Source organism: Schistocerca gregaria, chromosome 2 (assembly GCF_023897955.1).
Source record: "Schistocerca gregaria isolate iqSchGreg1 chromosome 2, iqSchGreg1.2, whole genome shotgun sequence".
Classification (NCBI taxonomy): Eukaryota; Metazoa; Arthropoda; class Insecta; order Orthoptera; family Acrididae; genus Schistocerca; species Schistocerca gregaria.
In genome coordinates, this window is record NC_064921.1 from 760,367,484 (window position 1) to 760,395,456 (window position 27,973).

The following is a 27,973-nucleotide window of genomic DNA, read 5'->3' on the forward strand; positions in this document are numbered from 1 at the left end:
AAAACAAAAACACACGCATTCACTCAATGAAACATACCTCACACACTTATGACCACTATCTCTGGCTGCTCAGGCCAGACTGAAACCGAAATGCGTCAAATGGGAGCAACACTCTGTAATGGAGGAGGGCTTGGGGATGGACATCAGTGTACTAATAGGGGAAGGGGAAATGATACTGCGTGGCAGAGTGTGCGGGACTAGAAGTGGCAGACAAGGCTGTCTGGTGCAGCATTGGGAGGTGTGAGGGAGGGAGGTAAAAAGAGAGGGAATGGAAAGGAGAGGAGCAGAGGGTGCACTGGCAGAGAGCAGTGCACAATGAGGGTGAGGGGACATGTGTTGGGAGGTGATAGGACAGAGGGGGCAGAAACTGTTGAGTGGAGCATGTGGGGGTAGTAGGTTACTGTGCATTGAGGCTTGGATGATTTCGGGAGCTGAGAATGTGTTGTAAGAATAACTCCCATCTGCAGAAAAGCTGATAGTGGAGTGGAGGTTCCAGAGGGCATGGGTTGTGTAGCAGCCATTGAAATCAAGCATGTTATGCTCAGCTGCATGTTGTGCAACAGGGTGGTCAACTTGACACTGACCATTCATCTTGGTGGATAGCTGGTTGGTTGTTATACCACATAAAAAGCTGAGCAAAGATTGCAGCATGGCTAGTACACAACATGCATGTTTTCACAGATAGCCCGGCATCTGAATGCTTATGATAAGCCTGTGACAGGACTGGAATAGGAAATGCTGGTTGGGTGGATTGGTCAGGTCTTGCCCTTGGGTCTTCCATAAAGATATGATTCCTGTGGCAAGGGTGTGAGATTGGGAGTGGCAAATTGTTGATATTCTAATTTGAACTTTCCATTGTTCAAACAAAATAAGAGTAATTTTCCAATAGTGCTTTGATACCTAAATACGGAAGTCTTAAAGTGGTTGATACAGCCCAACCGCAGTGACACATAGTACTTTGTTCAAGAGCAGTGGGATTAATAAAGTGAACACCACTTTGAGGTGAAAACCATTTGAATAGCAAAAATCATTGAGATCCTTAAACCTACAAATCCAGAACAGTGTGCCTGAGAAGTCTGCGGACAAGCAGGCTCATTATAGCCTAAGTCATACAGTGTGAGATGAATCTTCTTATGGTGTCATCATTGAGGTTAGATCCAGGACGGCCATGGGGGAAATGAATGGGTCGGGGAGTTGAGGCTTTTAAGGTAATAAAGATAAGGTAGTGTACCCTGGATCCATATAAAAAGGTATCGCTCCCAGCTTCAGGTAGTGTTGGCTTCGGTCACACAGCTTGAGGCTATTGCCAATGGGCATCACTGTGGGGGTCCGGATGGGGGTTTTTCGGGGATGGCCAGCTCGTCCCACGCACCCCCCGATCTGACTACGACTGTGGTTGCCCGGGATACTGCCCGCATTGAGGCTGATCTCTCACCTGTGGTAGAGTGGGAGGTCGTCTCAAGGTGTGGCAGGGGTCGAAAGACATTCCGGAGGGCTGAACGGAAGGTCTCTCCAGTTTGTCTGACGAACCGGTTTCAGGCTGTGTCTCAGGCTGATACTGATCTTCGGCCTGACATGGCTGCTTGTCCTGTTCCAGAGGTTGCCCCTCAGTCTGCAAGATCCGGGCGGTCGCAGAGGGTGGGCTTACTGGTAGTTGGGAGCTCCTACGTCAGGTGTGTAATGGGGCCCCTTAGGGATATGGCAGCAAGAGAGGGGAAGAAAACCAATGTGCACTCCGCGTGCATACTGGGAGGAGTCATTCCAGATGTGGAAAGGGTCCTTCCGGATGCCATGAAGGGTACAGGGTGCACCCATCTGCAGGTGGTCACTCATGTCGGCACCAATGATGTGTGTCGCTATGGATCGGAGGAAATCGTCTCTGGCTTCCGGCGGCTATCTGATTTGGTGAAGACTGCCAGTCTCGCTAGCGGGATGAAAGCAGAGCTCACCATCTGCAGCATCGTCGACAGGACTGACTGCGGACCTTTGGTACAGAGCCGAGTGGAGGGTCTGAATCAGAGGCTGAGACAGTTCTGCGACCATGTGGGCTGCAGATTCCTCGACTTGTGCCATAGGGTGGTGGGGTTTCGGGTTCCGCTGGATAGGTCAGGAGTCCAGTACACGTAACAAGTGGCTACACGGGTAGCAGGGGTTGTGTGGCATGGGCTGGGCAGTTTTTTAGGTTAGATGGCCTTGGGCAAGTACAGAAAGGGCAACAGCCTCAACGGGTGCGGGGCAAAGTCAGGACATGTGGGGACCAAGCAGCAATCGGTATTGTAATTGTAAACTGTCGAAGCTACATTGGTAAAGTACCGGAACTTCAAGCGCTGATAGAAAGCAACGAAGCTGAAATCGTTATAGGTACAGAAATCTGACTGAAGCCAGAGATCAATTCTGCTGAAATTTTTACAAAGGTACAGACGGTGTTTAGAAAGGATAGATTGCATGCAACTGGTGGTGGAGTCTTCGTCGCTGTTAGTAGTAGTTTATCCTGTAGTGAAGTAGAAGTGGATAGTTCCTGTGAATTATTATGGGTGGTGGTTACACTCAACAACTGAGCTAGGTTAATAATTGGCTCCTTTTACCGACCTCCCGACTCAGCATCATTAGTGGCAGAACAACTGAGAGAAAATTTGGAATACATTTCACGTAAACTTTCTCAGCATGTTATAGTCTCAGGTGGGGATTTCAATTTACCAGATATAGGCTGGGACACTCAGATGTTTAGGACAGGTGGTAGGGACAGAGCATCGAGTGACATTATACTGAGTGCACTATCCGAAAATTACCTCGAGCAATTAAACAGAGAACTGACTCGTGGAGATAACATGTTGGACCTACTGATAACAAACAGACCCGAACTTTTCGACTCTGTATGTGCAGAACAGGGAATCAGTGATCATAAGGCCATTGCAGCATCCCTGTATATGGAAGTTAATAGGAATATAAAAAAGGGAGGAAGGTTTATTTGTTTAGCAAGAGTAATAGAAGGCAGATTTCAGACTACCTAACAGATCAAAACGATAATTTCTGTTCCGACACTGACAATGTTGAGTGTTTATGGTAAAAGTTCAAGGCAATTGTAAAATGCGTTTTAGACAGGTACGTACCGAGTAAAACTGTGAGGGACGGGAAAAACCCAGTGTGGTACAACAACAAAGTTAGGAAACTACTGCGAAAGCAAAGAGAGCTTCACTCCAAGTTTAAACGCAGCCAAAACCTCTCAGACAAACAGAAGCTAGACGATGTCAAAGTTAGCGTAAGGAGGGCTATGCGTGAAGCGTTCAGTGAATTCGAAAGTAAAATTCTATGTACCGTCATGACAGAAAATCCTAGGAAGTTCTAGTCTTACGTTAAATCAGTAAGTGGCTCGAAACAGCATATGCAGACACTCTGGTATGATGATGGCATTGAAAGAGAGGATGACACGCATAAATCTGAAATACTAAACTCCTTTTTCCAAAGCTGTTTCACAGAGGAAGGCCGCACTGCATTTCCTTCTCTAAATCCTCGCACAAACGAAAAAATGGCTGACATCAAAATAAGTGTCAAGGGAATAGAAAAGCAACTGGAATCACTCAACAGAGTAAATTCCACTGGACCTGACGGGATACCAATTCGTTTCTACACAGAGTACGAAAAAGAACTTGCCCCTTCTAACAGCCGTGTACCGCAAGTCTCTAGAGGGACGGAAGGTTCCAAATGATTGGAAAGGAGCGCAGGTAGTCCCAGTCTTCAAGAAGGGTCGTCGAGCAGATGCGCAAAACTATAGACCAGTATCTCTGACATCGATCTGTTGTAGAATTTTAGAACATGTTTTTTCCTCGAGTATCACGTCGTTTTTGGAAACTCAGAATCTACTCTGTAGGAATCAACATGGATTCCGGAAACAGCGATCGTGTGAGACCCAACTCGCTTCATTTTTTCATGAAACGCAGAAAATATTAGATACAGGCTCCCAGGTAGATGCTATTTTCCTTGACTTCCAGAAGGCGTTTGATACAGTTCCGCACTGTAGCCTGATAAACAAAGTAAGAAACTACGGAATATCAGACCAGCTGTGTGGCTGGATTGAAGACTTTTTAGCAAACAGAACACAGCATGTTGTTATCAATGGAGAGACGTCTACAGACGTTAAAGTAACCTCTTGCGTGCCACAGGGGAGTGTTATGGTACCATTGCTTTTCACAATATATATATAAATGACCTAGTAGATAGTGTTGGAAGTTCCATGCGGCTTTTCGCGGATGATGCTGTAGTATACAGAGAAGTTGCAGCATTAGAAAATTGTAGCGAAATGCAGGAAGATCTGCAGCGGATAGGCACTTGGTGCAGGGAGTGGCAACTGACCCATAACATAGACAAATGTAATGTATTGCGAATACATAGAAAGAAGGATCCTTTACCGTACGATTATATGATAGCGGAACAAACAATGGTAGCAGTTACTTCTGTAAAATATCTGGGAGTATGCGTGCGGAACGATTTGAAGTGAAATGATCATATAAAATTAATTGTTGGTAAGGCGGGTACCAGGTTGAGATTCATTGGGAGAGTCCTTAGAAAATGTAGTCCATCAACAAAGGAGGTGGCTTACAAAACACTCGTTCGACCCATACTTGAGTGTTGCTCATCAGTGTGGGATTCGTACCAGATCGGGTTGACAGAGGAGATAGAGAAGATCCAAAGAAGAGCGGCGCGTTTCGTCACAGGGTTATTTGGTAACCGTGATAGCGTTACGGAGATGTTTAACAAACCTAAGTGGCAGATTCTGCAAGAGAGGCACTCTGCATCGCGGTGTAGCTTGCTCGCCAGGTTTCGAGAGGGTGCGTTTCTGGATGAGTTATCAAATATATTGCTTCCCTCTACTTATACCTCCCGAGGACATCACGAATGTAAAATTAGAGAGATTAGAGCGCGCACGGAGGCTTTCAGACAGTCGTTCTTCCCACGAACCATACGCGACTGGAACAGGAAAGGGAGGTAATGACAGTGGCACGTAAAGTGCCCTCCGCCACACACCATTGGGTGGCTTGCAGAGTATAAATGTAGATGTAGATGTATCATCAATCCGTCTGACTGTGATGATGGTTTACTAGCAGGCTTCTTACTAAGGATCCACGAACAGGACAGTAAGTGATGATACCGTGCCTATACCTTTACTAATTTAAATTTGTAATTCAGTTATGTCTTTAAAGGAAAAGTTATTAATTAGAAAGTAATTAGTTGTAGCCACCAAGAAGGAAGTAATTTGGTTTGTTGTCACCCAGACATTGGAAGTGGTGCTGTTTGCTGACAGCAAAACTGTGGGCATTCCTGATGTTGATGTCGGTGGAGGTGAGATTGACAGTGACAAGCACAGTGTTGTGTGGCAAAAGGGAAGGGCAGATTTAAACTGGGCACTGAATAAGACCTCAATCTTTGCCTTTTATAATGCTGTTATTGACTGAAGATGCCGGCACATCTAATGGAGTGTTTCAAAGTTTTTATTCAAAAATGCACACTTCACTGCAGAGTGAAAGATTCATTCTGGATACAAATCCTAAGCTGTCCAGTGGTACACTTTCTTTAAGAAAATTTGACTACATACTGGTCCTTTACATAATAAGACTTCTCAAATCTTCATTTACAACAAAATTTGATAAGTGTAACACAAATTTTAAATATTATTGGTTCATCTATGGCGTAGAAGAAGTTGTTGTCCAGTAGAAATGATTTCATTTTGTTTTTAAAACTTTCATTACTTGTCAGAATTGTTAGTTTGAAAGGGAAGTGGTCAAATATGTTTATGGCTTTATACTTCACTACTTTCTGTACTAGTATAGGGTTACGTTGTGGGCAGTGGAGGTTATTTTTGTTCTTGCTGTAATATTTATGAATACTACTATTATTTTCAAGTAATGCATAATTCTTCTCAGCATACTTCATAAGAGAGAGAGTAAAGGTATTGTGAGGTTGTTATAAGTATTTATAATTTTTCAAACAGCTGCCTGCATGAAGCTTGAGAATGGACACCAGGTATTATCCTTACAGCTGGCTTCTGTTCAATGAATACTGTGGAATTGCCCCAAAGAATGGACATATGTAAAGTAAGCTGATTTTTCTGGTGCTTTCATCACCAATTATATGTGGAGCATTTGTTGCTGAGCTAAATAGCTTTATTTTTCTAGTAACTGAACATCTGCCATATACTATAAATTGATTACTGAAATAGTAGCTTTACGTCTCAAATTACGGTCCAATGGTTTAGTCACCCCCATAAAAAATTACTATTTTGTATGCATTTAATACACACAAACTTCTTCCATCTCAAGGGCATTTCAGTTTGAACAAGTTGAAATATTCTAATTCAACAAATCATTTTAAACCATTCAGATGAAATTATCATTTGTACTCTACTATGTCAAGAGTGTAGCTGCCATAAAGATAACATTTTGTTTGGCAAGGTGCCATTTATAAAATAATCTCGTCCTAATGATAAATAAATTATTGTACCATGACACTAGGACTTTCAACTACAAGTACTCATACTGACTATGTGCACAATGCAGAAAGCATCAAGAAAATCAATGAGATGTATTTGACATAACTGAACAATGCAGGAAGGGATTTTATATTTTTCATAGCTGCTATTTTTGCAGCAACTGTAGTGTATATTTTCAAAATAAAATTCAGTTGTCAGTTGCATGGGTATATTTGTTTTGCTTTACCAATTTCAACAAATAAATTGATCTTCAGAAATTTTGTATTGTTTTAGCACATTCAATGTCTTCTTGGCAGAACATAATGTCATACCATGTCCAAAAATGTACGTATTGTGATTATTGTAAACACAGATTGCACGCACTTGCCCTCTAGTACAGTAACATAATTGAATGGTTTGTGCATCGTTTCAACAAATAGATATCTAGCTAGTCGAAATTTACATCAGAAAATGTTATATTCAACTGAAGACAAATATGGGGTGCATGATTTTCTAATGAAATTATATTACTCCTTACAATCTGAAAAAAAAAAATTGGAAATTTTTTGAATTAGAGTATATATTTGTAAGTTAACAGTTTAGGATACTTTGTTGATCATTTCTTCAAAAACTGAAAACTGAAAAAGCGGTTTAGTGATGTCACCCCATTCATGTTGAAAAATAACACAAAAAATATATGCACTCACTGGCATTCATGTATTGTGTCTCACTTAGTTTCTTGTATCAATTACACAATCAAGCACCTAACAGCAAGCAATGTTCAACAAAGGTAGATCAAATTTCATTATGGAGCAGAAGTTTGTGATCAACTATCTCATTTCCTAAAAAATTGATTTTTTAGTATAAATCTTCTCTACTGGTAATTTTATGAATAATATAGGTGACTTAAATGATTACAAAAGAACTGCTTAAATTTTCTTACTCATTTTTGGAGCCATGTGAGTAGTGTTTGGATAATATCGTAACTAGTGATGAGACAACGGCCTCACAGAAAGCTAATACTGGTCTATCTAATATTAATTCCAAAATCTCTTATATAACAACAACAACAACATCAATAATAATAATAATAATAATAATAATAATAATAATCCCCGTGGAGGCCCGGGAAAAGAATAAGCCTCCGGTATGCTCTGCAAGTCGTAAAAGGCGATGAAAAGAACAAACCACTAATAGGGCTAACCCCCTTTTAGTGTGATTAGTTGGTTCAGGACACAACTAAAGAAGCCTCGGACAAGCGCCGTCATGGTCAGGGACGACGCTTGAACCCTATGCCTGCCCACAATGGTAACGACACTGCTAGCCAACTGGAAAATGATTTAAATCCAAGTAGAGGTGTTTTGCAGGATATAATTCCTGCAACGACCCTAGAAGGAAAACAAATACAGAGGATGAGATGGTCAGATGAAGTTAATCGACACCTCATGTTCTGTTATTACCAAGCAACAAACCTAGGAACCAACACAACTGGATACAGATCACAAGTATACACAACCTTTATTATCAGATACCCAGAATTAAAAATTTTAACACAACAACGACTAGCTGATCAGATCCGTGTAATAATAAAAAAATAACAGGATACCCCAGTCAGAATTAGAAAACATAAAACAACAAGTACAACAAATACTGGAACAAAATAATGTGCAATCAGAAAAAGAAGAAGAAAATACAGTGATGGACTCACACATCCCAGAGCAAACAAACAAAGAACAACACGCATCAATTAAACAATCAGAGGAAAACGAAATCTTAAGACTGCCACCAGAACAAGTACAAATACACTCCTGGAAATTGAAATAAGAACACCATGAATTCATTGTCCCAGGAAGGGGAAACTTTATTGACACATTACTGGGGTCATATACATCACATGATCACACTGACAGAACCACAGGCACATAGACACAGGCAACAGAGCATGCACAATGTCGGCACTAGTACAGTGTATATCCACCTTTCGCAGCAATGCAGGCTGCTATTCTCCCATGGAGACGATCGTAGAGATGCTGGATGTAGTCCTGTGGAACGGCTTGCCATGCCATTTCCACCTGGCGCCTCAGTTGGACCAGCGTTCGTGCTGGACGTGCAGACCGCGTGAGACGACGCTTCATCCAGTCCCAAACATGCTCAATTGGGCACAGATCCGGAGATCTTGCTGGCCAGGGTAGTTGACTTACACCTTCTAGAGCACGTTGGGTGGCACGGGATACATGCGGACGTGCATTGTCCTGTTGGAACAGCAAGTTCCCTTGCCGGTCTAGGAATGGTAGAACGATGGGTTCGATGACGGTTTGGATGTACCGTGCACTATTCAGTGTCCCCTCGACGATCACCAGAGGTGTACGGCCAGTGTAGGAGATCACTCCCCACACCATGATGCCGGGTGTTGGCCCTGTGTGCCTCGGTCGTATGCAGTCCTGATTGTGGCGCTCACCTGCACGGCGCCAAACACGCATATGACCATCATTGGCACCAAGGCAGAAGCGACTCTCATCGCTGAAGACGACATGTCTCCATTCGTCCCTCCATTCACGCCCCTCCATTCACCACTGGAGGCAGGCTGTACGATGTTGGGGCGTGAGCGGAAGACGGCCTAACGGTGTGCGGGACCGTAGCCCAGCTTCATGGAGACGGTTGCGAATGGTCCTCGCCGATACCCCAGGAGCAACATGTCCCTAATTTGCTGGGAAGTGGCGGTGCGGTCCCCTACGGCACTGGGTAGGAACCTACGGTCTTGGTGTGCATCCGTGCGTTGCTGCGGTCCGGTGCCAGGTCGACGGGCACGTGCACCTTCCGCCGACCACTGGCGACAACATCGATGTACTGTGGAGACCTCACGCCCCACGTGTTGAGCAATTCGGCGGTACGTCCACCCGGCCTCCCGCATGCCCACTATACGCCCTCGCTCAAAGTCCGTCAACTGCACATACGGTTCACGTCCACGCTGTCGCGGCATGCTAGCAGAGTTAAAGACTGCGATGGAGCTCCGTATGCCATGGCAAACTGGCTGACACTGACAGCGGCGGTGCACAAATGCTGCGCAGCTAGCGCCATTCGACGGCCAACACCACGGTTTCTGGTGTGTCCGCTGTGCCCGCTGTGCCGTGCGTGTGATCGTTGTTTGTACAGCCCTCTTGCAGTGTCCGGAGCAAGTATGGTGGGTCTGACACACCAGTGTCAATGTGTTATTTTTTCCATTTCCAGGAGTGTAGAACATGAAGTGATACACATGTTAGATAAAGAAGAAAAATTTCAGCTGACATATATAGAATACAGAGACACAAATACAAACATTAGACCATTCTTGCATAGACCGCTAAATAACCCACAAGTCGAAACAACAATAAAAACTATCAACACAATCATACACAACAAAATAAATGAGAACACAACTATGGAAGAGTTACAACTACTGGTTTATGTAGGAGCACTCACTACTCTAAATATACACACCAGGCAGAGATCAGAACCAACCAACACACAGAAGAAACCAACAAAAGCAGCATGCCAACACATGCTACAGATCAGAATAGAAAAACTGAGAAAAGACATTGGACAGCTAACACAATTTATAAGACATCAAATGTAAGAAAAAAAAAAATGAAAAAGGTTAGGTAAAATCTCACAACAAGAAGCGATAGAGCAATTAGATGAAAAGAAGCAGAAATTACAAGCATTGGCCAAACGACTTAAAAAAAAAGTGAAAATAGAAGGAAACAAAACCAAACATTCAATACAAACCAAAAGAAATTCTACCAGACAATAGATAACACACACATTAAAATAGACAATCCACCAAACAACAGACATGGAACATTTCTGGAGCAACATATGGTCAAACCTGGTACAACATGACAGGCATGCACGGTGGATAGAAGCAGAAACAGACACATACAAGATGATACCACAAATGCCTGAAGTGATAATTTTGCAACATGAAGTCACCAAAGCAATTAATTCTACTCACAATTGGAAAGCCCCTGAAAAAGATAAAATAGCAAATTTCTGGCCAAAGAAGTTCACCTCAACACATTCACATCTAACTAAATTATTTAACAGTTACATTGCAGACCCATACACATTCCCTGGTACACTTACACATGGAATAACTTATATGAAACCTAAAGATCAAGCAGACACAGCAAACCCAGCTAAATACCGCCCCATAACATGCCTACCAACAATATACAAAATATTAGGTTCAGTCATTACACAGAAATTAATGACACATACAACACAGAACAAAATTATAAATGAAGAACAAAAAGGCTGTTGCAAAGGAGCACGAGGATGTAAAGAGCAACTGATAATAGATGCAGAGGTAACATATCAAGCTAAAACTAAACAAAGGTCTCTACACTACGCATACATTGATTACCGAAAAGCTTTTGATAATGTACCCCACTCATGGTTACTACAAATATTGGAAATATACAAAGTAGATCCTAAATGGATACAGTTCCTAAACATAGTAATGAAAAATTGGAAAACCACACTTAATATCCAAACAAATTCAAATAATATCACATCACAGCCAATACAGATTAAGCAGGGAATATACCAAGGAGACTCATTAAGTCCTTTCTGGTTCTTCCTTGCTCTGAACCCACTATCCAACATGCTAAATAATACAAATTATGGATACAATATTACTGGAACATACCCACACAAAATCAAACATTTGCTATACATGGATGATCTAAAACTACTGTCAGCAACAAATCAACAACTCAACCAATTACTAAAGGTAACAGAAGTATTCAGCAATGATATAAATATGGCTTTTGGAACAGACAAATGTAAGAAAAATAGCATAGTCAAGGGAAAGCACACTAAACAAGAAGATTACATATTGGATAACCACAGCGACTGCATAGAAGCGATGGAAAAAACAAGATGCCTATAAATATCTAGGATACAGACAAAAAATAGGAATAGATAATACAAATATGAAAGAAGAACTAAAAGAAAAATATAGACAAAGACTAACATAAATACTGAAAACAGAATTGACAGCAAGAAACAAAACAAAAGCTATAAATACTTATGCTATACCAATATCGACCTACTCATTTGGAGTAGTGAAATGGAGTAACACAGACCTAGAAGCACTCGATACACTTACACGATCACAATGCCACAAATATATAACACATCACATACATTCAGCAACAGAAAGATTCACATTAAGCAGAAAGGAAGGAGGAAGGGGATTTATCGACATAAAAAAACCTACATTATGGACAGGTAGACAATTAAAGAATGAGCAGAAACTAGCAAAATACATAAAGCAATCACTCATATAAATACATCGGCTACACCACTGCAATTTCATAACCACTTCTACAACCCTTTAGATTACATAACATCAACAGATACGAAGAACGTAAATTGGAAAAAGGAAACACCCGTATCATCTAAAACACAGCCACACATCGATCAAGACGCATTCAACACATGGCTAAGAAAAGGCAATATATACAGTGAGATGGAAGGATTCATGATTGCAATACAGGATCAAACAATAAACACCATATATTACAGCAAGCATATTATTAAAGATCCCAATACCGCAACAGATAAATGCAGACTTTGTAAACAACAAATAGAAACAGTAGATCACATCACAAGCAGATGTACAATACTAGCAAATACAGAATACCCCAGAAGACATGACAATGTAGCAAAAATAATACATCAACAGCTTGCCTTACAACATAAACTTATAAAACAACATGTTCCCACATACAAGTACGCACCACAAAATGTACTGGAGAATGATGAATACAAATTATACCGGAACAGAACCATTATAACAGATAAAACAACACCACATAACAAACCTTCAAGGATATGTGGCATCAGGATAAAGTTGACATTATAACAATTATACTATCAACTACAGGAGTCATACCACACAATATCCACCAGTACATCAATGTAATACAGCTACATCCAAACTTATATATACAACTACAGAAATCCGTAATTATTGATACATGTTCAATTACCCAAAAGTTCCTAAATGCAATATAACATATACCGTACAGTTAAAAGGAAGTCACGCTTGATCAAGGTCCACGTCACTTTCTACTTTAGACCAGACATAACGCCTGAGACAAGAAAGAAATAATAATAAAATCAATTAACAGCCCATGGAAAGTATTTTGTGATTGAATGCTACATGTCCCAAGAACTGAGAAATGAAATCAGAAACTCACTGTTCCACTTTCCAGTAGGATAATTGTTCTCATCCATCACAATCCTCAGTTGGAAAAATTCAACTTTTGTTTTGTATTTGCGCCACTAAGTATTTGAGCATGCACAATGCAGTCTTGACCTTGCTTTCCTAACCTATAAAAACGGTTAGAGATGAAAAGTGAAGAAAAGCTGTCACTGACTTCCTCAACAAATTGGAACAGTTGAATCCTGTGGAGTGTATAAAATTCTTTCAGCATTACAGTAAATGTTTGAATTTGTCAGCTATACTGGAAAGCCATATTGTACTCATTATGTAATGTCTCTAAGCAGTAGTGAAATGTAACATATTTTTGTATCTTCCTATACATGTTTTGTGTTGTATTTCATTCTCTTTGAAAAAGATGAAATGTCAAAACACGTAAGTTGATTTTGGGAATAATAATAAAAAATAAAAAAATGTGGTCAAGACATCATAAAAGTTAATAAAGTGCATCCAGATGGCTGCTTCATCTCATAGCCCTTTCATGCAAATTGCAGCTAAATTGTTTCAATTGTCACAACGATCACTGTCAGTTTTTGCTGACTTCCCACTAGTTTTTAATCCTTTGTAGCAAAACATTCTTTGCAATTAAGAGTTAACTTTGTTATATTCAGAGTTTTGCTTGTTCCCAGAGAATAAGGTACATTTCTTATGAAATATTATCTTTTCACACCATTATCAATGATGTCAGAAATTTGTAATATATTAAAAATGTTTTTGAATTTGCATTGGTTTCTAGCAGTTATCATTTTTACTGTTTTAGATAGCGAACTTCTGCTGTAATACACTTCAAGAGATATTGCGTGAATTCAGCAATGCAGGAGATGAAAAGGCAACCATAAAAGCACTGCAATTGGAAATAGAAAAAATAAATTGGCAGCACAAACAAGAAATTGCAGAACTTCGGCATAATGCAGGTAACAAACTGTATTGTAATCATACTGTTTCTGTGAAATTCGTTGGTCTTCCATTGGTACAATAATATTTTGGTTAACAGTGGTAATATCTATGGCTGCATCCTTACTCTGCATACTGCCTGTGAAGGGCATGGCAGTAAATTCTGCTTCAGGAACGACTTGAAGTTTTAAATAATTTCTTTTCACAGGGAGGCCTACAGTATGGTGCAATTTCAATACTGTTGTTTGTTGTTTTTACTTTAATGATTTTGTGAGAGAAGCTGCAGTTGCTTGGTAATACGTGTGATTATTGTTAGATTTGTTGTTGTTGGTGCTTTTGTTGTTGGAGACACTGTCGGTATATGACAACTTTCACCTCCATTCAACATTTGATGTAGGTGCTTCTACATTATAAAAACAGATCTTATTCGGAATAAATTTGCATAATCTTACAATCAGAAACACAAAATCAACTAGATTTGCTAATACTCAAAATTATTAACTCTTTGCTAAAAACATAAATAGTTCATGCTTATGGAATGTTGCTGCTGATATGCACGCCTGGAGAGTACTTAAAAAAGGCTGCAGATTCTTTGAATGTGTTCTGTCAATCATATGTTCATAATTACCTTTACCTTTAAATCTTCTCTTTCTGCACTTGTCACTCCTTGAAGTTGTGATTCTGCTAAGTAGTGCCACTCGTAGCTAAATCGAACTTCTTCACTGTCTGAAGGAAAGTGCTGTGATAAAGGAAAATTATGTTTGCTACTCACTAGCTACGAAATCATGTAACATCTTCTTGTCAAAATCCTTCTGTAGTTAACACTCCCCATAACACTTCCACCATATCAATTATAGATTCACATTTAAGCTCTTGATAACCAAACTTATCACCAGACGGATCATTCGTATCACAAAATCAAAAAGTAAGTAAGTACTTAATGAATTAATTCCACAGAGTATTCTCTCTCTCTCTCTCTCTCTCTCTCTCTCTCTCTCTCTCTCTCTCTCTCTCTCTCTTTTTTCCCCCGGTGCCACAGCTCTTGTCATCATGACTACTTCATCTTTGAGGCCCATGGCACCTCCAAGTCGCAATGTCAAAGTGTAAATGGCTCCTTCTCACCAGCAGAACATTTGCCCTCTGTTGCGCCTTATGGCTGTTTTGTGCTTATATTTGCATTTTGTATCTGTGCATAAATCAAATTGCACGCACACTATGCGAACTTTCCTCTATAACTATTACCACAAATTAAGGTTTCTACACAACCATCTTTCATCAGGACTGTGGTGGTGGTGGTGGTGGTGGTGGTGGTGGTGGTGGTGGTGGTGGTGGTAGTAGTGATGTTTGATTTGAAGAGTGATTTGATGCAGCTCTCCATCCTAGTCTATCCCGTGAAAGCCTCTGCATCTCTGCATATCTACTACAAAGTACATCCATTTGATTCTGTTTACTGTAATCAAGCATTGGTTTCCCTTTACAATTTTTATCCCCCACACACTTCCTTTCATAACCAAATAGATGATTCTATGATTAGTCAGTATGTTTCCTGTCAACTGCTACCTTTTTTCAGTCGAGATGTGCTACAAAGCTCATCATTCTTCAGTTTGATTCAGTACCACCTCTTTAGTTATTTATTATGCCCGTCTAATTTTTGACGTTCTTCTCTTCTTGTCTAAATTGCTTATGTGCAAAACCTCACACTTCTGGTATACAATATATTAACACAAACTCTCCAGGAGATACAGTCTTAAAATAGCATTGTCGTTGTGGGCAGAGAGATTTGCATGTTCATATAACACCCTGTGTTCCCACTTCCTGTTCTTGACCCCTTCACATTTTTAAGGAAAGGGGAGATGAACCTTGATAGCTGTAGAGAAAGCAATTCATCTCGAGGACGTTTCTCCCAAAATCGAGAACCGTAGTTCTCCAGGTTGGTGGTTGGCAATGGGTTACTGCCTTTTAACAAATGACTTGATAACAGTAAACAGACTACAAAATAGATGAAAAATGTAAGAACAAGGTACACGATTTGGAACATGGAATATTTGGTGTTTGTATAAACAGGTGACTGAGTCAGTCTAGTCAAGGTTGTGGTAAATAAAATAGAAAGAAACTTCCACATGGCAAAAATATATTAAAAACAAAGATTCCAAGACTTAGCAAGTGGGAAAGGGCCGGTAGACAAGCACAATAAAATAACACACAAACACACACACACAAAATTTCGAGCTTTTGCAACCGGCGGCTGCCTCGTCAGGAAAGAGGGAAGGAAAAGGAAAGATGAAAGGATGTGGTTTTTAAGGGAGAGGGTAAGGAGTCATTCCAATCCTGGGAGCGGAAAGACTTACTTTAGGGGGGAAAAAAGGATATACATATCCATCCATACATACACAGACACAAGGTTGTCAGTGAATATTGGTGGTGGTGGGGGGGGGGGGGGGGGGTGGTTCAGAAATAGCCGTTCACCTGTCTACAGCTTCTGTGTGCAGTGACAGCTCACTGAGAAAAAGTGAGATTATGGCAAAGATTTTAAGAAGTCTTATGAGTGCATCCACTGGGAGATCCTGATGATTTGCCTAACCAAGTTTGGAATATCCAAGAAACTCATCATCCTTAGATAACTGTTCATCTGACTGATTCAGAAGGCAAAGTGAAGCTCTGGAATCGAGTCACAGAGAGCTTGTACACAAACAAAGGGTTGAGACAAGGAGATGGATGTGTCACCAATATTGTACATCTTGGCACTTGAAAAGATAATGAGGCAAGCTTTCCATAAGAATGTCAAGGGGGTCATAATAGGGGATCAGAAAATCACACAGCTCACATTTGCCGATGATGTGGTCTTGTAGTCCAGATCTAAGGAAGAACTGATGCAGATGAGTGACAGGTGGAGGTGGCACCGAGGAGAATCGGTATCCTTGTGAATTAATCAAAGACTGAGTATTTGATAATGAGCAGGACACATGTCTGTTCTAGAGACCCATTTCAGCCTCTGGTAGTGGGAATGTGATCATGCGGAAGGGTTCACAATTTTAAATATCTGGGGGTAATCCGTTCAGAGAACACATCTTGAGAGGCAGAAATCAAAGCAAGGATCCAAGCCACAAACCAATCATACTTCAGTCTGAGTCAGCTTTTTAAATTGTGAAGTCTCTGAAGAAATTTCAAACTGCAGCTGTACAAAACACTGATCCAAACAGTAGGGCTATACGGTTGTGAAACTTAAAAGAGTGCGTGGAAGAAAGACTTTTGAGTGATGAGTCTTAAGGAAGATCTATAGTCCAATACAAGATGAGATCACTTGGAGAAAGGAGGATCTGGCATAATTGTGAGCTGGATGAAATTTGCTATAGATCTAACATTGTAGGCAGGCAGCTTGTATGGTTGGGATATGTTGCTCAGATGGATAAATGCCAATGGCATTTAAAATCCACAGATTTTGCTCCCTGATAAAGGAGACCACTAAGAGGACCAAAGAAAAGGTGGAGAGGCAGAATCCATGAGGGCCTGCTGCAGATTGGCATAAAGGTTGATTGGCGGCAGAAAGAAGGCACAAAACAGAGTCCAGTGGAAGAAGAGCCTTGTAGGTGCACACAGTCTTCTGGGCCTAATTATGTTAAGTAAAAGTAAAATATAGTAACACAGTAATAAGATTTAGTGATCAATGCTTATGATCATGTATTGCAGATGTTTCTAAGGTTGAACACATCTCCATTTTAAAGAGAATGATCTCAGAAATCTACATCCACTATGGTGCTTGCATGACCAGTAATTTCACTCACCAGAATACCTTTTTCATTGTCAATGGATTGAGTACAAGCAAGATTTAAAAATTATTCCAATTCTTCTAGGCATCTACTATTTCTCTCTAATTAATGGAACGTATCCTACTGGGTGGAAACAAAATTTAATAGTACCTGTACCCAAGAATTAGTAACGTTCATGATTAGCTGTCGTTTTACCTTAATTCTAATAACATGTATGACAGATATGTGTTAGGCTTGCTAGGATGTCATAATACAACTATTACATTCATAAAAGTGACCTAGCTCATAAAATCTGTGAACAGATGATAAATGCCTGTTTTAACATTACTTCAATCCTGAAAGGTGTATGATATCATTATTTCAGTACCTTACTTCTGGGAAAGAAATAATTGAATAGCAAAGCTGTTGTTCCCAGTCTTGGTAGCCACTCTGAAATGCTTCACTTGGTAGAGCCTTTAACTTGTTGGTCACATTCTTTTGAATGTTCTACAGAGTCCCAAAATGATGTCCTTTTAAGACTTTTTTTTTATTTTGGGAAAAGAAAAGAGTTACAAGACATGGATCAGATGAATAGGAGGGCTGTGGAACACCAGGAATGTCTTGTGAGATAAAAAAAAAAATACATGATGGAATTAACCATTTAACATGTGGCATTGCCATGATGCAGCATCCACTTGTCTGCAGTGACTGATCTCACTCCGTTCACCCTTTCCGTAAGCCTTTCAAAGACACCTTTGTGAAACATGTGGTTGGCAGTTTGTCCTGGAGGAAAAAATTCTTTATGCACAATACCCTTACTTTCAAAAAAGCAAATCAGCTTTGTTTTGGACTTTGATTTGCTCATTCAAGCTTTTTTCAGCTGAGATGATGACTCATTTTGCTACTCCTCACTTTGCTACTTTGTCTCAGGTTAGTACTCAAAAACCCAGGACACATCACCTGTGATCACATGACTAAACCATTCATAGTCATTGGCAGCCCCCTCAAGAAGATCAGTACACATGTTTCTTCGATTGTCCTTCTGGTCAGTTGTGAGATTTTTCGGTGCCATTTCTGCACAAACCTTTGGCATGTGCAAATCTTCAGTCAAAATTTGATGTACAGTGAAAATGTTCAACAAGTCACCCATCATCCTTCATGTTAAATGTCTGTCTGATCTTAAAAGAGCATGCACACATTTAACATTTTCATCAGTTTTTGAAATTGAAGGTCTCCCCGAGTGAAGTTCATGTTCATCGTGTTCTCAGGCTTCCAAAAATGATTTGTGCCAGTGAAAAACTTGCACTTTTGATAAGGAATGTTCCCCATAGAGCAGTTTCAATTTTTCAAAAGTCACATTCATGGATTCCTCAAGTATAACACAAAACTGGGTTGCATAATGTTGCTCTAAATTCCGCTGTTCCATTTTCGTAACACACAACAAAAGCACTTCATTCATGGCACTCTCAAAAATCACGTGATAGATGTACAGAACTAGAACTCGGGCTGAATGTCTGTAAGGGATGATCACACAGGTCTAAGCAATAGAACAACACGCCTCTTATCCCTCTTTTCCCTCTGTGAGGAAAGAACTAATGGTTCTGAAAGCTAGAAGTAATATTTTCTCTTTTAAATGTGTCTCTCAGTACAAAATAAATTGACCACAGCTGCTCAGATGGCACAGTAGGGCAGATGGCCTCCATGCAGTAGCATGTCTCACAGAACTTCCAAGCTACAGTTAGTGAGCCTGCAAATGATAATATTAAAAGGTTGTGTTTGTATGATGAGTAATTTGCCAAATACAAAAGCTCAAAATCTGTACTATGTGACTAGAGCACTGAAAATAAGAAATCATCACATAAATGAAGATGAAAGGAATATATAGGTCACAACACCCACAGCAAGAAGGAAACAAATTTAGTGGGTAACGTAGCATAAGTGATACCAACACGAAAATGAAGAAAGGACTGGTGTCCAAGTAGTTTGATCCCTTTCCCCCCCCTTTTAAACCAACCAACCAACACACAATCACAGAGACATCCAAATGCATTCTCCCATGATAGAAAAAAGCTAGTGCTCGAGACATAGGGTGTATGCGGTTATGTTTTACTGGGTCCATGCATAGATCTGCTATAGGTGATTGGTTGTCTTTCTCTTATTTAAGCATGTTAGACATTTGCTGGTATTTTTACACCCTCATCTGCCTTACCCAACATAAATTTTGTAATGTGGCACACAATCTTCCAGGCCTAGCAACAAAGCACTTTCCCTTCACCCATAGTTCATGGAGACTGCGATGCCACATTGAGCAGAGGAGAGATGGCAAGGACACATGAAGTACGTTGGTCTGCATACGACACACAGTTGACAGCTGACTAGCAAACAAAAGTGCACACTTCAGCAGATCACATACAACTAAGGTGGCCACCCTTTAAGAACAAAGAAATGGACTTAGCAAGCACTGTGATCAGAGATCACATTATATAGTTCAAGATCTAAGAGGTGGCCAGCCTTGCGTCTCCTTGTAGTTTTATCACTTTCTCCAGTGAATTATTCTTTTGAGATCACTAACAGTTATTCCAATTTGTAGGGTAATTCATCCAGGAACTCAGGACTATAATCCTCACATCACTGACCCTGTGGTGGTGGGGTATCTTGTAAGCCTAGTCATGCAGATAGCTGTATTGTAGGTACATCATATTTGAAGTCTACCCATGGAGGGGCCAGATGAACATATGATTCCTGAAGGTCAGCATCAACATTTTCAATAATTATTGGTGAAACAGTGTAGATGATTAACTCATTTGGCCTTCTAACCTTAACGAACAATTCTTTGCTGTGCTTGATACCTAGTGGTGTGCACAGGTGAAGGCAAGGGAAAACTCCAGCCATTATGTTTCTCGAGGGCATGCTGTTCAACTGTTTGGTTTAATGAGGATGTGACATCCCAGAGGGTAATATATTCCAGAGGAAGAATATTCCTCCATTCATATCTTCAGGTGGGGACTACTCAAAATATGTTGTCAATCAGAAGAAACAAACTTCGGTTCTATTGTGTAGCAATTGCACAAAGGTAGGAAAATAAGGAGGTGTTATCTTGAGGTGGTTGACAGTTTCAGAGGGAGTGTTAGGCAATGAATGGCTGGCTGAATTTGGTGTAAAAAGAAATACTGTAGAAGATATGTGGGTACCTTTGAGAGATGGTATAGTGAAAACAGCACAGGAACCACAAGGCAAAAAGATGAAAATATAAAATGGGGGAAACACAGCAGTCAAAAGGAAATACAGATGTCTTGAAACTGAGGTTGAGAGGAACTACAAAATGGCAAAGCATGAATGGCTAGTGGAGAAATACAAAACTGTTGAAGGTTGGTTGACAATGGAATATGTGTAGAGGCCACATATAGGAAAATTAAATAAATCTTGGGAGAAAAGAGAAGCAGCTATATTAATGCCAAACGCTTTGAAGACAAGATAGTACTTAGCAAAGAATGGAAGGCTGAAATGTTTAGGAAATATACACTGAAGAGCCAAAGAAACTAGTACACCTGCCTAATATCTTGTTGGGCCCACACAAGCATGCAGAAATACCGCTAAACAACGTGGCATGGACTCAACTAATGTCTGAAGTAGTGCTGGAGGTAACTGACACCTTGAATCCCGCAGGGCTGTCCATAAATCCGTAAGAGTACAAGGGGATGGAGATCTCTTGTGAACAGCATGTTGCAAGGCATCCCAGATACACTCAATAATGTTCGTGTCTGGGGAGTATGGTGGCCAGCGGAAGTGTTTAAACTCAGAAGAGTGTTCCTGGAGCTGCTCTTTAGCAATTCTGGACATATGGAGTGTCACATGTGCTTGGTGATGCACAATGGACATAAATTGATGCAAGTGATCAGACAGGATGCTTACGTATGTGTCACCTGTCAGAGTCGTATCAGGGATCTCATATCACTCCAACTGCTCATGCACCACACCATTACAGCGCCTCCACCATCTTGAACAGTTCCCTGCTGACATGCATGTCCCATGGATTCGTGAGGTTGTCTGCATACCCATACATGTCCATCTGCCCGACGCAATTTGAAACAGAAACTTATCCGACCAGGCAACGTGTTTCCTGTCCTATGTTGGTATTGACGGTCCCTGGCAAGGTGTAAACCTTTGTGTCTTGCAGTTGTCAAGGGTACATGAGTGGGCCTTGAGCTCTGAGAACCCATATTGATGATGTTTCATTGAATGGTTTGCATGCTGGCATGCTGACATGCTGACACTTGTTGATGGTCCAGCATTGAAGTCTGCAGCAGTTTGCGAAAGGGTTGCACTTCTGTCATGTTGAACAATTCTCTTCAGTCATCATTGGTCCCGTTCTTGCGGGATGTTTTTCCAGCCACAGCGATGTTGGAGATTTGATATTTTACCGGATTCCTGATATTCATGGTATACTCGCTCATGCGCTGACAATAACACCACGTTCAAACTCACTTAAACCATGATAACCTGCCATTGTAGCAGCATTAACTGATCTAACAATTGCACAAGAGACTTGTTGTCTTATATAGACATTGCCGACCGCAGCACCATATTGTGCCTGTTTACATATCTCCGTATTTGAATATGCATGCCTGTACCAGTTTCTTTGGCACTTCATTGTATAAAGGGCTGTAAAACAAAAGAAAGTTCAATATAGTATTATGGAAAGGAAAGGGAAAGTGAATGTAGCTGTCCCCGCCATCTCACTACTATGAGAAGGATTTGACAGAGCACTGAGAGACCTTATTTGAATCCAGTCACCTGGAATTACAAAACTGTTGCAGAAGGTATGAAGTGTTTGAGACAACCGAAGTTCGCAGACCTCAAGAAGCATGTAATAATTATACCACCAAATTGCACGGGTTTCAACAAGTGTGAATATTATGAAACCATCAGTTTAACAAGTCATGGGTGCAAAACCTGATTATCTGCAGAAAAATGAATCTACTTATAAAAGCTGACCTGCAGAATTAATTTGGATTCTGGAGAAATATAGAAACACAGAAGGCAACACTGATCTTCTGACTTATAAGATAAACTAAAGAAAGATAAACCTATAGATATAGAATTTGCAGATTTAGAAAAAGTTGTCGGCAGTGTTGACTGAGATGTACCCTTTGAAATTTTGAATGTAGCACGGGCAAAATGCAGGGAGCAGAGACTCCCTACAGCTTGTACAAAGACTATCTGCAGTTTTAAGAGTCTAAGGACAAGAATATGAATAGGAGGTGGTAGCTGAGAAGGGCTCAAGTCGGAGTGTCTCATGTCATTCAGACTGTTAAATGGAATAGACAGTAAAGGAAGCTAAAGTATCCTATTGTGGGATGGTACACATAGAAAGTAAGAAGGTACCCAGTTAGCAACAAACAATAGAACTTTATTTCTATAAAGAAGCAAACAAGAACATGAACAACAGAAACAATTTATCAACAAAAGGAACATAAGGAAGAAGAAATGTCACATACGCATTATAGTTCCATGAAGGTGCATGAAAGAGCACTCAGTCTGTGACAATTGATGTCACTGCTGTAGGCAAGTTCAAAATCAGTTGCATTATTGTTCCTAGGGACATAATGCACTGTACTTGGAGACTCGTCGAAGTACAAACCAGATTTCCACTGGTCAAGAGTTGCAGGTGGTGGTACTATTAAGGCTGCCTAATATATGAATACCAGGAAGTTAGCCAGTGTCACGTGGCTTGTGAATGCAAGTTAGTGCTAGTGATGTTTGGTGATCGTGGCGCTCTTGTTATTGCTGTGGATGTCGCGGTGAACTAGAGCTGTATTGGCTGCAGGTGTTTGTCAGGGCGGCAGCTCACAGGACTACATTGTGTGGCATGTCGATAAAAGCAAAACCAGGGTACTGGAGTGTAGCCGAACTATATCAGGCAAAGGTGAGAGAATACAATTAGAAAAACAGGACACTGAATACTAGCTTAGTTCTGTTATTTGGCAGCAAAATAACGAATGATGGCTCTACCAATCAGGATATAAAATGCGGACTTCCAAGTGTGATAAATGCTTTTCTACAAAAGTGAAATATGTTAATTATTGTTCAAAATGTGTGTGAAATCTTATGGGTCTTAAGTGCTAAGGTCATCAGTCCCTAAGCTGACACACTACTTAACCTAAATTATCTTAAGGACAGACACACACACACACCCGTGCCTGAGGGAGAATTCGAACCTCTGCCGGGATCAGCCATGTTAATTATTAATATAAACTTAACTCCAGGAAGTCTCTGCTGGATTTCAGCAGTGTAGCCTTATATTTGAAACTAGCTGCAGAACACTGTGTTGCTCAGGTATTTATTTACAGCTGTGCCCGATACTTCATATGTGTGGAGTTTATTTTTCACTTACAAAGCTTCTTGCTATACAGTGTTTGAAGTAGTATGATTGGGGACCTGAATCGTAAGCTTGTTTGTTTCATTAACACAAGCGTAAGCCACATAGAGTTGGCCATGCTAAAAGTAACTGACACTAAGGCCCGTGCCTTCAGCATGCAGTGTCTGGCCTGCGAAGGGTTCTGAGTCGCAAGGTAATGCATGACACTCTTGATCAGTGTTACATAATATCTCACTTTTGCAAGAGTTCCCAAAGAGCGAGTTAAAGCCTGATGTTCTCCAGCCACAGCAAGTTTCACCTCATGATCTTCATTGGATTTTTAACACCATGTAGCTCTCAGTCTTCTAACCATTCTCATGTATTCATAAAGACTTGACCGCTTCATAGGAAGTTTTATTCATAAATAAAACAAAATAAAAATTTAATGAGTAGGCTACTGAATCATACAGTAAACTTAATAATTTTGTTTCATAACAAGGAATATAAATAAAGCCTATCAAAAACAGCAAAGCAATGTTGTTAAGTTTCAATAAAAAAAAAAAAAAAAGCAAAATCAGTAAACCTGGATATAGTGGCTAAGTAAATTCCATGTTAGTTTGTATTTGTAAAGATTAAAAATACTTCTGTCACTGAGATAAAAAAATTCCCTAGTAAGGAAGACAAATATAAATAAAACCTATCAAAGGAAGCAAAGGAAGTCTCTGTAAGTCCGTCCTTATAAAAATGGTTGCAGGAACTCGGCAGTTCAATATAGACTGTCGAATCAAAAACACCTTTCAGCTGTCTAAGTTTTGAATTGTTATTTTATTTGAGCGCCGAAAGTGTTTGCTTAAATAAAATAACAATGGGAAATTTAGACGGCTAGTTCAACGCTTGAGGCAAAGCAATGTCGTTGAGTGTATAATATACAAAGTGAAATCAGTAAATCTGTGTATCCTAGCTAAGTAAATTCAGTATCAGTTTGTATTCATAAAGATTAGATTGTGGTTCTTAACTTTGCTACTGATACGTGCTTCCGAAAATATGTCTGTCACTGAGTTAAAAAAACTAACAGCACCATTCATTGGTTCTTTGGCGTGCTACACCGTGATGATTAACCATCTGAACCACTAAGCTACGCAGACAATGTTAGATAAAACTTTAAATTACAATAAAATTTTTCCCATGTTCATATTTTGATGAAATAAAGCCTAAATGTTGCCCTACCCTTTGCTTCAGTCACATGTGAAAAAACTGCATGAAAATTTGAGTAGTCATTTTGGAGATTAGCATGTTTGAGCAAAGATACACAATAGTTAGCTTAAATAATGATTTTATTTTTATTTATTTATTTTTTGTGATCCAATTTTGATGAAATAAAACCTGTATGTTGCCCCCAAGCGACACTCAAGTTGCCTGTAAAAACCCCATGAAAATTCATCGAGTAGTTTGGAGATTAATGTGTTCAAACAGATATGCCAGTTTTACAATTTTATTATTAATATAGATGTGGATGATAAGCAATACTGACGAAAGGAGTATACAAAATTTTGAAATATGGCATTATGGAAGAATGCAATTAGAAGGATGGATCGAATAACTAATGAAAAGGTTATGAATTGAAAAAGGGGGGGGAGGGGGTTGAGAGCTCTGTGGTGATTAAAAGAAGGATCAGTTTGACAGAACACTTCCAGAGGCATTTGAAGTAGTTAATTAGTGGAAAGAAGGGTGGGGGCAAAACCAATGTTTGATAACAATAAATGGGTTTGAGAAGATGTAGGTTTTAGTTGCTATGTGAGGGTGAGTGGACTTGGATAGACTAACATGGGGATCTATATGAATCCAGCCTTTTGACTGGGTGCCAAAGAGTATTTCCTACTTTGCTGATTGAAAATTCAATGTAGGTAGCCCTGAGCCTCCTTTTGTAATGGTCTTTGTACATTTCTTTTACTGGAGAAAGAGGGAGACAGGTAAGAGGAAATTAAGGAAAAGAGAAGTATTTATTAGCTCTGTTCACAACAGCCACAAATAGATGTTCTCTCTCTCTCTCTCTCTCTCTCTCTCTCTCTCTCTCTCTCTCTCTCCTTTTTACAAAAGTTTCTCCTCCACTCTTTTTTCAAATGGAAAACAGAAGATTTTAACAGATAGAACTATGACCCGCTTATTATTAGCTGATCAACAGGGCATATTAGACACAAGACATAATTGCTTCCCCCATACCTTTTCTATTTCAGTCACTTCTGTTGCTTTTATCAGTCATGTTATCTGTGTGCATATTCTAAAATTTGTTTCTTCACATTATTGGCTGCTTCAAAAATAGTGTTTTGTTTTACAATATAGTATACAATGTTTGAATTAAAGTAAATTTTTACTTTGTAAAGACACATGCAGTGAGGATGATTTGCACAATGTACCTTAAGTTGATTTTGTTTTGATTTGTTAGTATAGTGTCTATATTTTTGTTTCTGAAGATCTGATTGCATCGGAGCTTCGGGCAAATCTGCTAACAGAGCATCGGCGCTTAATGAATGAAGCCAAGCATCGATGGGAAATGGAGAAAAAGAGGGCAGTTGAAGAAACAAAAAAGAAGCAGTGGTGCTCTTATTGCGGCAAGGAGGCAATCTTTTACTGCTGCTGGAATACTTCTTATTGTGACACTAATTGTCAGGTTAGCTTATTTTTTTCAGTAAACATTTTTAAGATCTTTCAACTGAATGGACAATAACAGTAGTATTCTCATACTAATGTAATAGTTTAAAATATATATTTTGCTATAAATATGACACTTAATGAAATAATGACATAAAAAAGCAAATAAATGATAAAATTTCAAAGATGGAGTTAGAAATAAAAGTGTTGCTTTGTTATTCTTTTATTTGCTTTTCATCTGGAGAAAGAATGTCATTGTAGTTTGTTCAGTTATCAGCTTATTACCTCACCTAGAAGGAAATGCATCATTGGAGGACAGTAGAATTCCCACATTAAAATATTTGTTGGTACATAACAGATTTTTCTTTTTCTAATTAAGAATTTTAAGGAAGATGTGCAGCATAAATATGCCAGTAGTAGCATGCATAATATGTAAGGGCAAATGTTCTCTATTATAGAACACTGAGAATGTTGGTGCAATAGTTTAGACACTGGACTTCCATTCAGGAGAAGTGAGGTTCGAACTCCCATCTGTCCCTCAGATATAAATTTTGTCAAATTATGACACTTTCCAAGTGTTGCTATTGAGCTGTTATAATTTTCGTAGTGTACTTATGTCTATGCATTTTCTACGTAATATTGCATTATATTGTTCTTACATCTAGGTGGAATGACATCCATAGTGCATTGTGGAGCGAGTTTTCTGTCTAGTAATGTGTCATTACTATGAATTATGCACTTTATTTTGTATGGGACCTTTAGTGATTATAGATAGCAGTTTTTTAAAGTCGCTTCTTGGAAGTTCAGGGATGGTATTTGAGTTTCAGAAATTGTAAATTTGTTATCTTTTTTTTTTTTTTTTTTTTTTTTTTTTTTTTTTTTTTTTTTTTTTAATACGCCATGTCTTTTTTATCTATGTTCTTTTTCTTTTACAGAGAAAAACAAAACAGTAAAAAATGGCATGACACAAAAAAAACAATAGATTTATTTGTCTTGCACCTGTTCTAGTATCCCGAGCAGCTTCATACTTTCTTCTTCATGTGGGTGCTTGTATCTTCATTGTTTATTCCTGTTTGGTCTAAAATTGTTATTCTCATTCTACAGTCTTTGTCCTGCGTGCTGTATGTTGTTATTGCTTGGAACAACAACATTACTTATCTCCTTTCTGTTATTTCTATTCTGATTGTCATTGTAACTTGATTGCCTATTATCAGGTAGCTTGACCTTCAGTATTCTTAAAATACCCATTTAAAAAAATAAAAAAATAAAATTTTCGACTGTTTAGTCACAATAATGTGCTTTATTCAAATATTTCTCAAGGTATCTTCTTAAGTTCCCATTCCTATATGAAAATAGTTTGGGATTATTGACCTTCTTTATAAGTCTTTCTTGTGTACCTCTTGACCAATAATAGTTTTACAGTGCATCTTCAAATTTCTTGTATGTTTTGTAGATATCCATTATGACTGTAGCCTATAAACTACCATCTCCTTCCATATATCCAGATGCATAATTTTCTCTCTCTCTCTCTCTCTCTCTCTCTCTCTCTCTCTCTCTCTCTCTTTTTACCTTACTTTTAGTAGTATTTCTCAAAA

At 39.5% G+C, this 27,973-nt stretch overlaps 1 protein-coding gene across 9 annotated transcripts in view; it reads left to right on the forward strand.

Moving 5' to 3' along the window:
* LOC126334965 (uncharacterized) overlaps positions 1–27,973 on the forward strand; it is a 289,683-nt gene that overhangs the window by 211,487 nt on the left and 50,223 nt on the right. For all 9 annotated transcript variants that reach the window (XM_049997738.1, XM_049997741.1, XM_049997739.1 and 6 more), the window contains 2 exons: positions 13,492–13,645; positions 26,201–26,397. In XM_049997738.1, the coding sequence (XP_049853695.1) occupies positions 13,492–13,645; positions 26,201–26,397 (351 nt within the window). The remainder of the gene's footprint in view (positions 1–13,491; positions 13,646–26,200; positions 26,398–27,973) is intronic.